This window comes from Eumetopias jubatus, unplaced genomic scaffold, assembly GCF_037043125.1.
Source record: "Eumetopias jubatus isolate StellerSeaLion01/CBP00866 unplaced genomic scaffold, mEumJub1_p1.0 scaffold_11, whole genome shotgun sequence".
NCBI classification, from domain to species: domain Eukaryota; kingdom Metazoa; phylum Chordata; class Mammalia; order Carnivora; family Otariidae; genus Eumetopias; species Eumetopias jubatus.
Genome location: NW_028274817.1, coordinates 56,353,393 through 56,371,768, shown reverse-complemented (window position 1 = coordinate 56,371,768; position 18,376 = coordinate 56,353,393). Strand labels below are relative to the sequence as shown.

The 18,376-nt window shown below is 37.7% G+C and overlaps 1 protein-coding gene across 3 annotated transcripts in view; it reads right to left on the bottom strand.

Moving 5' to 3' along the window:
• Positions 1 to 18,376, bottom strand: part of CHM (CHM Rab escort protein) — a 207,726-nt gene that overhangs the window by 69,446 nt on the left and 119,904 nt on the right. For all 3 annotated transcript variants that reach the window (XM_028101500.2, XM_028101501.2, XM_088028708.1), the window contains exon 9: positions 16,384 to 16,461. In XM_028101500.2, the coding sequence (XP_027957301.1) occupies positions 16,384 to 16,461 (78 nt within the window). The remainder of the gene's footprint in view (positions 1 to 16,383; positions 16,462 to 18,376) is intronic.

Genomic DNA, 18,376 nt, shown 5'->3' with positions numbered 1-18,376 from the left:
GAAATCTGCTGATCCATCATTAAACACTGATCCCTATTTGTCCTGGAAACACTGACAAGCCTTTTTCTTACCTTTAAGTCAGAAACTATAGAAGTCAAGAGGGAATAATCTGGGCAGAAAAAAAGAGGGTGTTATAATCTATATCTTGATAGGGATTTGGGTTATTCAGATTTATCATTTATCAAAACTCAGCTACTGAGCACTTAAGATTTGGGCACTTCACTATGTAAATTTTACTTCAAAAGGAAAGGCTATAAATAAATATTAAACTCTTAATGATAGGAATGCCAAGGTATTTAGGGGAAATTGTATTGATATCTGGAATTTACTGCGAAATTCTTAAGAAAGGTGAACAGATGGATAGAGGAATAAATAGGGTAGAAACATGATTAAGCAAGCAATATATTAAGATGTTAATTGTAGAATCTGGGTTGTGGATATACAAAAATTCATCCCGGAATTCTTTCAACATTGGTGTAGATTTGAAATTTTCATCATAAAATGTTGGAATAAAATTGGTGGGGCAGGGGGGAGTGGTGTTAGTATAAATCCTGGACTCTTAGTCTAAGTCTTCGCAAAGGACTCCCATTTAAATAAACCACACCATTAAACCTGGCCCTCAAGCTACTGGAGACCTTGTTTTGTAGGCTTCCAAACACTAACAGGGCTGCTTTGGTGGTAGCTACACCCTTGGTGACAGGTAGAAACTGGTTTCAGAAGTTATGGTATTAGAAAAAACTACTGGTACCACTCAAAAGGGAGGTAAGGGTGTAGGAGGATTACGGAGTATATAGGTCAATATACCAATAAATGTGCCTACTTATGCTGAAGCTTCTAGATGAAACAGTGATTCTCAGAGGAGGAGGAGGAGTAGAAGGAGGAGGAGGAAGAGGGAGCAAATCAGAATCACACCTGGGGGACTTTTTCAAATTTTAAGTACCCCTGGAGATTCTGATAAACTCCCAAATCCCGGAGAAAAATCATTGTCGAGCATGCCACTGTTACTGTTGTAGTTTTAGGCTGTGCTAGGTAGAGAAAAGTCAAGAGCTATTGCTACAAAAAAAAAAAAAAAAAAAAAGGTGATTTCTGCAGAAATTGATGTGATGGTCACATATGCCCAATCTGGTAGATGATGGTAACAACTCACCTGATAGTCTCACTCTGAAGTACTAAGGCTCTAGGCCTGAGCAAGGCTGTTCAAACCAACACATGTTTAAGCAAGGAATAAGGTTTGTTTTCCCCCCAGATACTTGACTTACTATCATATATTAGGCCTAATTAGGAGAAAAATGAAGAAAGGAATATTAATTTGGGACCGAGACTTAGACTTTGTATTAAAAGATTAATATAAAAAATTAGATGACACTTAAGTAATGGAAAACAGCACAATGAAACAGTACTGCCAGAGACATTAAAACACCCTTCCACATAAACCTGAGGAAGCCATTAAAGATTAACAATATTCTGGATTTAGTTGAGGGCCTTGCTGAGCTTCATAAATAGTAAACTGAGGAGGAACACGATAGAGTTCTCAATTACAGAGACCCAAGGACCAGGCTGATCATAAGAATCACTGAGGCCAGACAGAACATTTCTAGAGGTGAGTTTTCCAAATCAAAAATCACAAGTTATTCAATTCTTGGTTCAATGACATGAGGACATATACAGCAAAATGATAAGGAAGAAAATGCTCAGCAAGATGAAAACTCTTTATCTGGAATTTGGCCCAGAAAAGAAATATAACATTATAACAAGTATCCAATGTCTATGATTTTCAGACTATCCCAACTAACTGTATGATAAGAAATGCAGCAATCATATGAAATAATAAAAGAAAAAATACATTAATTAAGAAAATTAGAAGATCCCCAATCATTGAAGGAAACAAAATAATTTTCTCTGTTCACTATGCCCTTCTATGCTTTTTAAAACACATTAGTTCAAATGTCACCTCTTCAATAAAACGATTCCAAAATGCTTATCATTCATTTTTCTTGGGTAAAAATCCACTCCAATAGTTTCAAATACATTAACAGATAGATAACTCCAAATCTATGGTTCTGTGTTCTGACCAATCCCAAGCTCTGTATCCATATTTTTAACTGTGTCTTATCTGTTTCTTTCTGTGTTTCTCAATGTGTTTTTGGATAGACTCCAAACCCTTTTTAAACCTAGCATACCCCTGGGGCACCTGCGTGGCTCAGATGGTTAAGTGTCTGCCTTTGGCTCAGGTCAAGGTCTCGGGGTCCTGGGATCGAGCCCCACATCAAGCTTCCGACTCAGTGGGAAGTCTGCTTCTCCCTCTCCCTCTGCCTCTCCCCCTGCTCGTGCTCTATCTCTCTGTCTCAAATGAATAAAATCTTTTTATAAAATAAATAAACCTACCATACCCCAAACTGAGTTCATCATGACTCCTTACCTGTTTCCCCCCTTGGAATACCTATCTCATGTAATGACATGACCAGCAGTTAGCTTCCCTAGCTTAGAAACTTTCTTCCCATATCTAATCTGCTACTCAATTTTGATTCTACCTTATAAAGATTTCTTGAAACTAGCTTCTTTTCTTCATCTCTACTATACTGCCTTAGACTTGTGTTTAGTCTAATAAGATAATGGACTGCTAGCAAGTCAGTAGCTCATTTGTTTGGTGTAAATGACGACATAACAATCATGTGCCAAGCACTGTTCTAAGATATAAGAATAAAAATATCCTATCCTTAAGAAGCTCCCAATATAATGAAGATGCAGACACAGGCAACTGTAAGATAATACCCAAGTCCAGGGATAAAAAATGAGGACAGGACATCATGAGAGTACTAAAGGAAGGTATCTAACTAAACTTAGGGGGTAAAGGTGGAGTATCAGGGAATGCTCCTCAGACAAAGTGGTAACATTAGCTGCTTTTAAAGGATGAAAATTAGTTAAGCAGGCAAATAAGAAGAACATTTCAGGTAGAAGGGCAGCATTTGCAGGGGTACAAAGGCAAATGAGAAAAGTACAGGGAACCACATACAGTTCAGTGTTAAATGACAATAAAATGGAAGCAGGGAGGGAGGAGAGATGAGCTTAGAAAGGCAGGCAGAGGCCAGATTCCAGAGCCTCACATGTCATGTAAAAGGGCCTTACACTTTATTCGGAAGTGACACAAAGCCACTGAAGCTTTTTACACAGGGAGGGACAGAGCTAGATCTGCATAATGAAAAGATCTCAATGTGTAACTATCTCATTAATTTATTTTTCTTTAATGTCCCCCAGTAGACTCTAAGCTCCATGCTAACAAAGACCATGATTGTCTTGTTCTTGGCTATATTCCTAGTGCATGAGACATTAAAAACAACTAATACTTGTTGCACCGATGGCTAATGGATGGATAGACAATGGAAGTATTCCGTGCATGTGAACAGTGTGGAGACAAAACCAAAGATTCAGAATCTCTGATTTAGGAGGTAAAAGAATATCTTATCATCAAAGTGTTTCTTCCAAATCACTGCCAGAATTGGTAACTTAAACTAGCAAATCTAATCGTGTTATATACCCACTTAAAACCACCACTGATTACAGTCCAAAGTCCTTAGCTTCCTTCGGCACAGAAGGATCTTCAGGATATATCTCCTCCATGGGATTCCAAAGTATCCAATTACATTAACAATTGCAACTAGCTAACATGTACTGAGCTCTTACTATGTGTAACAAATGGTTCTACCTGCTTTATTTGTTAATAATCATAATAACCAAATAAGGTAGTTACTTTATACAGAAACTGGAGCACAGGGAGGTTAACCAATTTTTAAAGTCCATTCAGTTAGTAAGTGGGGAAGCCAGGATATAGATCCAGGTCTATATGACTTTAGAGACTGCTCTGTTTATTGCTCTCTTTGTACATGAAGGCAAGGTACATGTTTTATTCATCCCGTTATTCCCATAGCAACTAGCATGGAGGATGGAGGTTGCTGGAGGTTAAATGTATAGAATATTATCACTACCATTTTGCAAATGAGACATGCTAAAATCAGAAATTCAGCAATTTTTCTACAATGACTAATGGTAGTAAGATCAGTCACCCCACATGCTCTAACATACTATTCGTTACTAACTTCCAAGTATCTGGAAAAGGTATAGTTATTCCTGACATCAGAAAAAAAGATATTTCTAAGAAATACTTAGAGCAGGAATTCTAGCAAGTGAGACAGCTGAAGTATAAAAGAACAAAAGAACAGCAGCTGAAGTAATTAGATTCAGACTACTGGTTACAGACATATCTAGTCCAAGGTCATCCATACCCTACCCCAGTATCAAATACTATATTGCTAAATGGACAAATCTGCTTTATAGGAGTTTTACATAGCACAGCTGCGAAGAAAAAGAAAGCTGCTCAACAAGAGCATTCAGTGTTTCTAGAAACAGTCAACAGAGGGGTCCAGTATTAGAATTTAGTGACAGGGTATAGAAAAGAATTGTTGATATCTGTCCTCTGAAAATTGAAAAGCAGAGCCAATGGATAATATAGCAAAGAAAGCACAGTCAATGTGGCTCTCAGGAAAAGCAAACTAAACAAAAATGAAAAATAAGACCTAACTGAAAGTAAGTATGGTTAATATTCTATATTTCTTCTTTCCAAAGTTTGTACAATACATCGATGTGTAATCACCACATTGAATTCAATGCTATGATCGTTTATGCTTCTACAGCTTTACTCAATGGATGGTGAAAAGAAATCACCAGAAGATTATCAACAGTTTTTTAAGATTCATTCATTCATTTAACACACAGCCACTGAGTATAATTGGTGATATGAACCTGCTTTGTTTCTGGACATACAGTCATGAGATCCTGCCTTTTCTTACACGGAATTTACAATCATACAAGGGGACCTGGCTCAGGGGGCCAGCAGAGGGTTCTGATCTAGTCTGTGGAATCAGGAAATAAACTTAGACCTTAGAACTCAAGCATGAATAGTTCTTTGCTACACCAAAGGGAATGCCAAGTGTTCCACACAGAAAAACAGAGCAATCTAAGACCATAAGGAGACAAATGCAAATCATTGCTGATTTCTTTATTAATGTTCTAATTACACTTAAAATTCTTTATTAATGTTCTAATTACACTTAAAATAAACAATTTAAAGTTTAAGTCAAGCTGGGTTCCTTAAAAAGAAATGTATGCTGGATATGTCTAAATATAAGTTCAAGATTTTTTCCCTCAAAAAACTATGCCTCACTTTATATTCAAGTCCTGACAAATTAACTCCTATTGATGTGGGAAACAAAGGCAAAAGAAATGTAACTTAAATTAAAATCTCCTTACAGCTTGCAGCCCACTGATAGGTACCTGAAACATTCAGAGCATGATCTTCCTCAATGAACTCATGGCTGCCTTAGTGCCTTCATGTTTCAAAGTAACCTTATCTTGGCAGCGGCTGGCCCCTCAAAGTCCTGATAGCCTTGCTTCCGGATTCCTTGGAGACCTGTGTTATCCCTAGCCCCCACTAATTAAAAAATATAGTCACTCCTCACAATCCCAGTATAGCTCTTTCTGCCCACAGGTCCTGTCTCATAAATAGGGAAGGGGTTAAGGTATAGGCAGGAGAGATAGGAGGCCCCTGACTCCCCTGACTAGGCTCTAAAACTATTCCTGGCAGGTGGAGACACTGAGAAGGAGCTGAACAAGAAATAAGGGAACAAACCAAGACGGCACAAGAAATCTCAAGGAAACAAGCTTCCCAGTCAGTTCTCAATAAAAGACTGCCACTAAAAGTCCTCAGTGGCAATCCATTCAGGCCCCCTCACACTCTAGAGAGTTTTCTTTCCTTTCTGCTCTCACTTTCACTTAATAAACTTTCACTTCACTTCAACCGTTTGCGTCCACGAGATTCACTCTTCAACTCTGTGAGACAAGAACCCTGTAATCCTGCAACACTATTATCGGTAGCTCTCTTAAGTATTTGATTTTGAACATGAAAGCAGTGTTTGGGAAAGATGAATTAGCCTGAGTCAACTTTAATCAATGCTAGCTTTAAATATTTATAGAGACTGTTTGACTTAACAAAATGGGATTCTTATTAAAAAGGCAAAAAATTATTATAAATTTGGTAATTATTAGTGAAGGTATGAATTTAAAATGTTTAAGTATTGGTGGTCTCTTAAAACTTTTAAAGATCACTTAAGCAATACACTATCGTGAGACTACTGGAGATATCATGAATACTATGAATGTAGGTCAAATTTAAAAATTGTTCTATTCTTAAGGAGGTAAATAATTGTGGCTTGGAATAAATGTTCAAGTAAGAGAATCACAAGCAGAATCCAAAATGGCTGTATCTTAAACAACCAAGATGGACAATAAAAAAAAATATTCATTGGAAAACTGGAGGTCTAATAAAATGATGGTCTAAGTAGACGTTTTGCTATTTCATTTATATCCATAGAAGTTTTTTTTGATTTCTCACTGGGACTGAAGATTACCTAGTATGTAAGAATGGTCTATATTTAAGCTTATAAATCATGTTGGGATAATTTATTTATAAATGTTAAGGAAAAACTAAGTACTTTCTAAGTACTTTTATTAACACAGTCAAAGCACGTTATATATGGGAGGAAACTAAATGATTACTGGAGAGTCCATCTAACTCATCTTACAGATAAAGGAACTGGCCCAGAGAAAAGTGACTTGCTCACTGTCATTCACAGCAGTGATGGAGTTCCAGGTCTTCTCTCATTCAAGGGCTACCTGACCATGAATGCCTTAGGAGTTATTGGGCAATAATTGTTATGTTTGAGGTCTTTCCATGAAGACATAAAACAAAATGTTAAATAAGTAGCAGTATGTCCGCTATTTAAAATTCAGGAGAGGAGCTTGTCTGTGACTTAGCAGAAGGAACCTCGGCTTCCTGGGCGCCTGTGGCTTGGATGGTTAAGCGCCTGCCTTCGGCTCAGGTCAGGATCCTAGAGTCCTGGGATCGAGTCCCACATTGGGGTCCCTCCTCCTTGGGAGCCTGCTTCTCCCTCTGCCTCTCTCTCTCTCTCTTTCATGAATAAATAAATAAAATCTTAAAAAAAAAAAGAAGGAACCTAGGCTTCTCTCTTCCCTCGAACATAACTAGGTAACTATCAAATCATCCTGAATGCACAGAAATTGACCTGAGGACTGAAAGAATAAACTCCACAACTACAGGGAGAGAAGAGGCCACTCCAGAAAGGTAGGAAGTCCAGAGATGTGGTTTGGGGTAGAAATGGATCACAGGTGCTGTGGAAGGGAGGAAGCCCTGGTTGCACAGAAAGGTAAGAGAAAGGAGCACAGAGAGAAACTCACAAGGAGAACACTTCCCCAAAGCCACTGGCTGGGAAAATGAGAGGGGCTGATTTTTGTGAGTTTTTGCAACCAACTGGGCTCAAAGACTGCAGTTTTAGAGGACTTCTGGACTGGCTGTGATAAGAGCCCTGAGGGCACTGCCCTGGAGAGATGACAGGTAAACAACCTGAGGGCAGATAGCTCATCTGAGGATCACCTAAGGCCCAAGGGGAGACTGTTCTCTCTTCTTGGAGCACCTATGTGACAGGCAGCATTCAGAGAGACACCTCTCCTCCTCTCCCGGCAGGGGGTGGGGGGTGTGGGGGGGTGGTGAACCGGCAGTAGTCACCATTTCCCTCTACCACCCCGCAGCATAGGCAGAGATACCTCCTAAGGGCTTCTTTCCCCCAACTGGCTGTTTAGCCTACTTGCTCCAAATCCCATTCCTCTGTGCTCTGTGCAACTGCCCTTCTCAGTCAAATGTGCAGGCCTCCCAACACCGCGAGACCCTCCTCCAAAAGACCAGAACAGGCTCCTGCCACGGCACTTCCCTAAAGTTTGGACTTTTAAAAGTCTGCATGCTTAATGTCCACAATAGGCAAAATACGGAAAGAACCCAGATGTCCATCGACAGATGAATGGATAGATAACAGGTGGTATATAGAGTGGAGTATTACTCAGCCATCAAAAAGAATGAAATCTTGCCATTTGCAATGATGTGGATGGACCTAGAGGGTACTACGCTAAGTGAGTTAAGTCAGTCAGAGAAAGACAAAAATATGATTACACTTGTATGTGGAATTTAAGAAACAAAAGAGATGAACATAGGGGAAGGGAAGGAAAAATAAAATTAGATGAAATCAGAGAGGGAGACAAACCATAAGAGACTCTTAACTATAGGAAACAAACGGAGGGTTGCTGGAGGGAACATGGGTTGGGGGGATGGGGTAACTGGGTGATGAGCATTAAGGAGGGCACTTGATGTAATGAAAACTGGGTGTTACATGCAACTGATGAATCACTAAACTCTACCTCTGAAACTAATAATATACTATATGTTAATTAATCGATTTTATAAATAATAAAATAAAAGTCTGCAGGGGCACCTGGGTGGCTCAGTCGTTAAGCGGCTGCCTTCGGCTGAGGTCATGGTCCCAGGGTCCTAGGATCGAGCCCTACATCGGGCTCCCTGCTCAGCGGGAAGCCTGCTTCTCCCTCTCCCACTCCCCCTGCTTGTGTCCCTCTCTCACTGTGCCTCTCTTTGTCAAATAAATAAATAAAAATCTTAAAAAAATAAAAAATAAAAAAATAAAAGTCTGCATGTTTGGCTGGGATAGAGCCCAAAGTGCAGTGCATTGCTCCAGTCAAGCAAGCAACCCAGAGACAGTATGAAAACAGTGATCTGAAAAAATGCTTGGTACACATACTCTTCTGAAAGTGGTTCTCTGAGAGCAATAAGCACTGAGATCCCTCTTGGGGGATAAAGGAGCTGGCTGGCACCATTTCCCTCCCCAGCCTCCCAGCATAAACAAGCTTCAGTCAACAGCACAGTGCCAACACTGTCAGACTAACCCATTTATACCATGTCCCACCCCCTTGAACTCTGCCTGTACCACTTTCTCAGGCAAGTGTCCCTAAGTCCCAATACAGCAGGCCCCTTCCCCAGAAGACCAGCAGAAAACCTTGAAAACACCACATTTCCCAAACAGAGAGTTCTGCAAGGCTTCAGTTCTAGAGGAAGTAGCATCAGGTATCATTTAACAAGCAGACCAGAGCACTCCCCTAGTTAAAACTTGCCACACTCTGCCCAAGGACCAAACAATCCCCACTTGAGGCAAGGAGATCCTCTGCAGAAAAGCCAAAACACAGCAGCAGAGTGAAACCCAGCACACACCAGAGATACTCCCTGAAGCACTAGGTCCTGGACACTATATGACCTCTTCTTCATAAAGCCATTATTCTCAGGAGCAGGACACAAAATGGGCTTTTCTTGATGTGTGTGTTTTTTTTTTTTAATGGGCTTTTCTAACACAAAGAAGAAGACAGAGACTTAGACAAAAGGCCAAGATGGAGGAATTCATCCCAAACGAAACAAGAGAGGTCACAGCCAGAGATCTATTTGAAACACATAAAGTAATATGCCTGCATGGAGAATTTAAAGCAATAATCATAAGGATACTGACTGGGCTCAAGAAAAGAATGAGACTTCAGGGAGGCCCTTACCACAGAGATAAAAGACAATCACTTAGAATGAAAAAAATGCAATAACTGAGATTGTAAACAGACAGGATATAATGGCCACAAGCATGGAAGAAGCACAGGAATGAAAAAGTGATAATGGAAGACAGAATAATGGAAAATAATGAAACTGAACAAAAGAGAAAAAAAATAATTATGTATCATGAGAATAGACTTAGGGAACTCAGTGGCTCCATTAAACATATTGCATTTGTAGCATAGGAGTCCCAGAAGAGAAGAGTGAGCAAAGGGGACAGAAGGTTTATTTGATGAAATGACAGCTGAAAACCTGCCTAATCTGGGGAAGGAAACAGACATCCAGATCCAGGAGACAGTGAGCACTCCCATCAAAATCAACAAAAGCAGGCCAACACCAAGATATATTATAGGTAAATTTGCAAAATATGGTGATAAAGAAAAAATCCTAAAAGCAACAAGACAAAAGAAGTCCCTAACAAACAAAGGAAGACCCATAAGGCTAGCTGTAGATCTCTCCACAGAAACGTGTCAAGCTAGAAGAGAGGGACATGAAAAATTAAAACTGCGGAATGGGAAAAATCTGCAGCCAAGAATACTCTATCCGGCAAGGCTATCATTCAGAATAGGAGAGAGAAAGAGTTTCCCAAACAAAAACAAAAGGAGTTCATGACCACTAAACTAGCCCTGCAAAAATATTAAAGGGAACTGAGTGGGAAGGAAAGACCAAAAATGAAAAAACTATACATGAACAGAGAAAATCTCCAGAAACAATGACAAAACAAATAATAAAATGGCACTAAATTCATATCTACCAATAATTACTCTGAATGTAAATGGACTAAATGATCCAATCAAAAGACAAAGGGTGCCAGGATTTTATACCTAAAAGACACCTGCAGATTGAAAGTGAGGGGATGGAGAAACATTTCTCATGCAAATGGAAAAAGAAAGCCAGAGTAGCAATACTTCTATCAGACAAATGAGACTTTAATCCAAAGATTTTAATAAGAGATGAAAAAGGGCACTATATCATAATAAAGGGCAATATCCAACAAGAAGATCTAACAACTGTAAATATTTACACCCCCAACTTGGGAGCACTCAAATATATAAAAGAACTAATAACAAATATAAAGGAACTCACTGATAATAATACAATAATAGTAGGGGACTTTAACACCCCACTTACAGCAATGGATAGATTAAGCAGAAAATTAAGAAGGGAACAGTGGCTTTGAATGACACACTGGACCAGATGGACTTAACAGATATATTCAGAACATTTCATCCTAAAGCAGGAGAATACACATTCTTTTCGAGTGCACATGGGACAGTCTCCAGAACAGATCGCATACTAGGTAACACACCATGCATAATTATGATAACAACACTACGAAACTTGAAGTCAACCATAAGAAAAAATTTGGAAAGACCACATATACATGGAGGCTAAAGGGTACTAAAGAATGAATAGGTCAAACAGGAAATTAAAGAAGTTTAAAAAAATACATGGAAACAAATGAAAATGAAAACATAATGGTCCAAACCTTTGGGATGCAGCAAAAGCAGTCACAAGAGGGAAATATACAGCAATACAGACCTACCTCAAGAAGCAAGAAAAATCTCAAATAACCTAATCTTACACTTAATAGAGCTAGATAAAGAACAACAAATGAAGCCTAAAGTCATCAGAAGAAGAGAAATACTAAAGATTAGAGCAGAAATAAATGATACAGAAACTAAAAAAAACAATAGAACAGATAAATGAAACCAGGAGTTGGTTCTTTGAAAAAACTTTAAAAATTGATAAACCCCAGACTTATCAAAGAGAAAAGAGAAAGCATAATAATATGCTTAATAAATAAAATCACAAATGAGAGAGGAAAAATAGCAACTGACACCACAGAAATATAAACAATTATAAGAGAATATTATGAAAAACTATACACCCACAAATTGGACAACCTGGAAGAAACAGATAAATTCCTAGAAAAATATAAACTTCCAAAACTGAAGAGAGAAAAATAGAAAACTTGAACAGTCCAATAACCAGCAAAGAAACTGAGTCAGGGCCAAAAAATCAAAAATCTCCCAATAAGCAAAAGTCCAGGGCCAGACGGCTTTCCAGCGGAATTCTATCAAACACTTAAAAAATAGTTAATATCTATTCTTCTCAAACCACTCCAAGAACTAGAAATGGAAGGAAAACTTCCAAATTCATTCTATGAGGCTAGCACTACACTGATTCCAATACCAGACTAAGACTCCACAAATAAACTTTAGAATAAAGAAAACTATAGGCCAATATCCCTCATGAACATAGATTAAAAAAAATTCTCAACAAAATACTAGCAAATCGACAGTACATTAAAAGAATCATTCACTACGATCAAGTGGAATTTATTCCTGTGCTCCAAGGGCAGTTCAATATTTGCTAATCAATCAACATGATACACCACATTAATAAAAGGGTAAGAATCCTTTCAATAGATGCAGAAAAGGCATTTGACAAAGTACAACATGATAAAAACCCTCAACAAAATAGGATAGAGGGAACATACTTCAACATAATAAAGGCCATATATGAAAAACCCACAGCTAATATCTTCCTTAATGGGGAAAAACAGAGCTTTTCTTCTATGGTCAGGGACAAGACAGGGATGTCCACTCTCACCACTGCTACTCAACATAGTACTGGAAGTCCTAGTTTCAGCAGACAGCAAAAAGAAATAAAAGCCATCCAAATCAGCAAGGAGGAAGTCAAACTTTCACTATTTGCAGATGACATGATACTATATATATATATATATATATATATATAAAACCCAAAAGATTCCACCAAAAAATTGCTAGAAATGATACACGAATAGAAAATCAACAAAAAGAAATCTGTTGCATTTCTATACACCAATAATGAAGCAGCAGAAAGAGAAATCAAGGAATTGATCCCATTTACAATATCACCAAAAACCATAAGATACCTAGGAATAAACATAAACAAAGAGGTAAAAGATCTGTACTCTGAAAACTATGCAACATTTATGAAAGCAATTGAAGATGACACAAAGAAATGGAATAACATTCCATGCTCATGGATTGGAAGAACAAATATTGTTAAAATATCTTTATTATCCAAAGCAACCTACACATTTAATGCAATCCCTATCAAGATACCAACAGCATTTTTCAGAGTTACAACAAAGAACCCTCAAATTTGTATGGAACCACAAAAGACCCCAAATAGCCAAAGCAATCTTGTAAAAGAAAAGCAAGCTGGAGCATTACAACTGCAGTATTCAAGTTATATTACAAAGCTGTAGTGATCAAGACAACATGAAAATGGCACAAAAACAGACACATAAATCAATAGAACATAATAGAAAACCCAGAAATGAACCCACAACTATGTGGTCAAGTAATCTTCAACAAAGCAGGAAAGTACCCAATGGAAAAAAGACAGTATCTTTAACAAATGGTACTGGGGAAACTGGATAGCAGTATGCAAAAGAATGAAGCTGGACCACTTTCTTAAAACATAAAGAAAAATAAATTCAAAATGGATTAAAGACCTAACTGTGAGACAGGAAACCATTAAAATCCTAGAGGGGAAGAGAGGCAGTAACCTTGACACTGGCTGTAGATATGTCTCCTGAGGCAAGGGAAACAAAAGCAAAAATAAACTACTGAGACTTCCTCAAAATTAAAAGCTTCTGCACGGCGAAGGAGACAGTCAGTAAAACTAAAAGGCAACCTTTGGAGTGCGAGAAGATATTTGCAAATTACTTATGTGAGGAAGGATTAGTATTCAAAATGTTTAAAGAACTTATCAAACAACACCCCAAAAAACAAATAATCCTGTTAAAAAATGGGCAGAAGGCACAAACAGACATTTTTCCAAAGAAGACACACAGATGGCCAAGAGACATAAAAAGATACTCAACATCACTCATCACCAGGGAAATACAAATCAAAACTACAATGAGATATTACCTCACACCTGTCAGAATGACTAAAATTAACAACACCGGAAACAAGAGCTGTTGGTGAGGATGTAGAGAAAGGGGGACCCTCTTACACGGTTGGTGGGAATGCAAACTGGTGCAGCCACCTTGCAAAACAGTATGGAGGTTCCTCACCAAGTTAAAAATAGAACTACCCTAAGACACAGCAATTACATTACTATGTATTTACCCAAAGGAAAGAAAAATACTGATTCAAAGGGATACATGCACCCGATGTTTATAGCAGCATTATCAACAACAGCCAATTTATGGAAAGAGTCCAAATGTCCATCAGTTGATGAATGGATAAAGATGTGGTGTACAGGGGCATCTGGGTGGCTCAGTCGTTAAGCGTCTGCCTTCGGCTCAGGTCATGATCCCAGGGTCCTGGGATCGAGCCCCGTGTCAGGCTCCCTGCTCCGTGGGAGGCCTGCTTCTCCCTCTCCCACTCCTCCTGCTTGTGTTCCCTCTCTCGCTGTGCCTCTCTCTGTCAAATAAATAAAAAATCCTAAAAAAAAATGTGGTGTATATATATATACAATGGAATATTAGCCATCAAAAAGAATGAAATCTTGCCATTGGCAATGACATGGATGGAGCTACAGACTATTACGATAAGCGAAATAAGTCAGATAAAGACAAACACCGTATGATTTCATTCATATGTGGAATTTAGGAAACAAGACAAATGAATATAGGCGGGAATAAAAGAGACAAACCAAGAAACAGACCAACTATAGAGAACAAACTGATGGTTATTAGAGGGGAGGTGGGATGGGTTAAACAGGTGATGGCTATAACGAGGGCACTTGTGATGAGCATCGGGTACTGTATGTGATGAATCACTAAATCCTACACCTGAAATTAATACTGCACTTTATGTTAACTAGATGGAATTTAAATAAAAACCTGGGGGACAAAAACACATTTATAGCTTAAAGAAAATAACAAAAAAACAAAAAAATAAGTAAGATTCATATTTGACTCCAATAGATCTGGAAGAATCATCTTCATAAGGGCCTAGAATGAATTAAGATCTAAAGCTCCCACTCTTAGAATACTGGCTAGATCCTGAACTTTACATTACAGATCAGTGTTTCTTAGTGTCATCTATGGAGCACCTACATTAGATTCATTTGGGGTGTTCCTCAAAACTGCGAGTTCCCTGACTCCATTCTAACCATATTATCCAATTTCGCTCTCTGAGGGTGAGGCATAGAAATCTCCCTTCAAACAAAAACAAGAACAGAACAAGTTTACCTGGTGATTCTTAGGCACATTAAAATTTGAAAACTATCATTGTTTGGTCTTTAGACCCTTGGCCCCCAGCTATTTGTTGCAAGGAAGAATTCCTCTCTTCAGAGTTTATAATAAAAACTACATCAAAGTTAAGGTAAATGTAACCTTTAGTTGAACAAATGTTATTACTATACTTAATGTAGCCATTTTCTAAAAAAAGAAACACGAGCCATGTAAATTCTTGTCACTAAGAGTAACAAGTAGAACTGGAATTGGGCCCAAAAAAGGTAAAAGGATGTAAGTAAATAAACACCAAGTAAAAATAAACAATTCACTATCTGGCTTTCCATCATGGGAACACATTCGTGCTTCAAAATGACTATATAAGGAAAAATGACTCTAAGAGGCTTAAAAACAACAATTCCTTCATGAACCTCCACAGAGTTATTCATGACCCAGTATATGAATATCCTGGGCCTTCAAAGATTTTTCACTATACATTATCATTTTTCATTTATGTGGTATCTTTGCATTAAGGTGCTAAAAGTACTTTACATACAAGCCTTTAAACTGTGTGTTTCTATTATCTTATACTAGAGAATTACTTTCTAAGTCAAATTCACTGCCTAAACATTACATGTTCTAGACTTGAATTTTTTTCCACCATATCTCAAAATACCAGCTCTTGGTGTTATAATTAGTCTGTAAGAAATTATGCCGCTTAGACTATATAAAATTACTGTAAAATCAAACAGCTTAAATTTTCTATTTTTAAGCTTCCAGTTCATGATATTAAAGTATTTTATGGTCTGAACAATACCATTTCTTTATATACCCCTAAAAATAGTCATATTAGAGATGTAGGTTAGATGCTTAACAACATGTAACTAGAAAGAAAAATACATAGTAATTTAAACAGCTCCTAAAACTTAATCCAGTTTTAATTTAAATACAGAAATCAAAGACTACTACTTAGTGTAATTCAGACAAGGGTGTATCTTAGTAACTAAATAATAAATCCTAGAAAAATATAATTGAAGTATAAAAACATAGACATAAATAGTGCTTGGCATTTTCTAAAAGCAGGTACATTTTTATTCCAAACCTAAACCAGTCTGCAGGCCTAGTATGATTGTATAAGAATTTATCCTCAGATAACAGGGTAGCATAGTTTATGACAACAATCTACCTAAAAAGTCATTAAAGTGTTTTTTCTCTTGGGAGTGACATGCATTATCAGCAGAGATTAATCTGATGAGTCTTTAGGTGAGTTCCATTTTTAAAAATGCAATAACAGAGGGCTTTGTTGTCATCTGATAAAAATCAATTAGAGGAGGTAAGGCCACAAGGAAAACTAACATCACTCACTACCCACCCCCGGCAGCTGAAATGATTTGTCTTCCAAGCCTGGATGATCAGGAGCTATAGTTATATTGCAGGGAAATTAATTTAGTTTCTATATTTTGAACTCACTTTCTTTGTTCTGGAGGATCTAAATACAAATTACTTTTAATCAAGGTTGGTATGATATTAATACCAAGGAGGATCTTCGAAGAATCATTTTTTTTTAAATTGACTTTAGCATCTTTCACCTGTGCTTGGGGTGCAACTATAGGAACGTAACTTATATCATCCTTACTTTCTGGATTCTTTGTCCACAACAAGGCACTGTACTGAATGGCGAAGACAATAGATTCCACCAAACACTGCACACATCCTAGGAAGAGAATAGAAGGCGTGAATTAGGATTCTTGAGTTGAAAATTAAGGTAGCATTATCTTCTTTGAAATGTCTTCCATTTAATAAGTGATCTTACAGAAAAAGAATTTTGACAACTTATTATTTTCTCTGTCATGGTATTAAGAATCCCTCAGAAGTAAGATAGATTAGTAATATTTTGATGCAGCAAGAGGTACCAGTATTAATAATACAATGTGCAAGCCTAGAATTATGATCAAGCCAAAAGTATCCCCAAAGCTCAGTTATTCCCCCAAACCACCTACTAACTACAAATAGCCTCAAGAGGTAATGTCTGAAACCCCCAACAGAAATGACCCCACAGGGGAGCCTGGGTGGCTTGGTTAAGCATCTGACTCTTGATTTTGGCTCACATCATGATCTCATGGTTGGGGACTGAACGGAGTCAGGCTCTGTGCTCAGCAGGGAGTATGCTTAAGATTCTCTCTCCTCTCCCTCTGCCCCTCCCCCCACTCATGCGCGCTCACTCGTCTCTCTCTAAAATTCAAAAAAAAAAAAAAAAAAAGTGGCCACAGAGAAGTCTTAAGGAGGAAACAAAGCAGGAAAGACTGGTAGACCCCTGGAGATTTTGCTTACCTTAAAAGTAAACAAAAACTACACTGGGAACTGAAAAGTAGAGCAGTAAGCACATGAGTTAATGCTGCAGAAGTTCTAAGGAGTTTGCCTATCTCATGAAACTAAGGGCTTGGGTTTTAATGCTTACGTAGGGACAGGAGAGGCTTCAGGATCCAAGTAAGGCAGGGAGTAGAAAATGAGATATTCTCTCATAATGTCTGGATCATTAAAGGACTACACTTCAGTGAAAACCCACTTAACCACAAAAGGGAGAAAAGAAAAATTGTTTTATCCAAAGCCCTGGGTGGAGAAGATTATACCTCTGTATTTATAACCAGTGGTCTGCCTCACACAGGTCGGGGGTTTGCAATTATACTACATGATCCAAGAAACCCTTAACCAATAAAACACCATGAAAGAAAAGTGGCTCTGGGTCAGTAGTACCTCTGGAGACTTGGTGGAAGCAACTGCTAAAACTTTGTGGAGCGATATGAAGCCACATGAAAGAGCCACAGACAGAATCCCCTTATATGTTTATAATCTAAAATTATACATGAAGAAAAATACCTTAGCCTGAGTGAGGATTATCAGACACAACAAATGGGGTGGGGTAGCTGAAGTATGGACAGTCTTGTGGGGACTGCATCCTCTAACTGCACAGTTGGCTTAACCTCTCACATTGTACAATGGAATACATTAAGCAATTTAAATGAATGAACTACATTCCCATCTATCAACATGGATAAATGGCAAAAACATAAAAATTGAGAGATAATAGCAAATTAGGGAAGAATATATTGTGATGTCATTTATGAAAAGTTTCAAAACTTCATATGCAAATATGTAGTAAAAGTGCAGAAACATTTAAGGGAATTATAAACACCAAATTCAGGATAGTAGTTATCTCTGGGAAGAGAGGGAGTAAAAGTTACAATGGAAGTTTCAGTTGTTCAGTTTCTTAAAAAAATATATTGAGAGCAAATATGGCAAAATGTTAAGATTTGACAAAACTGTGAATGGCTACATGGTGACCTTTATATTATTCTATGTACTTCTTGGAGCATTCTTGAAATATTTCATAACCAGATTATAATGAAAAATATAAATAGAGATAAGTGACATTCACCAAGTATGGCATAATACTATTATCTTTCTAAGTTTAATTCATTTTACTGAACATGACTAAGCTAGTTAGGATAGGTGAGGTTAGGTAATAATTCATTCTGGTATAGGATGACATAGATCAGGGTTTTTCTTCCACTGAGAAATTTAGAATATAAGAAATGGCACATCAGAGCATGCAAGCAAAATTTCATGAG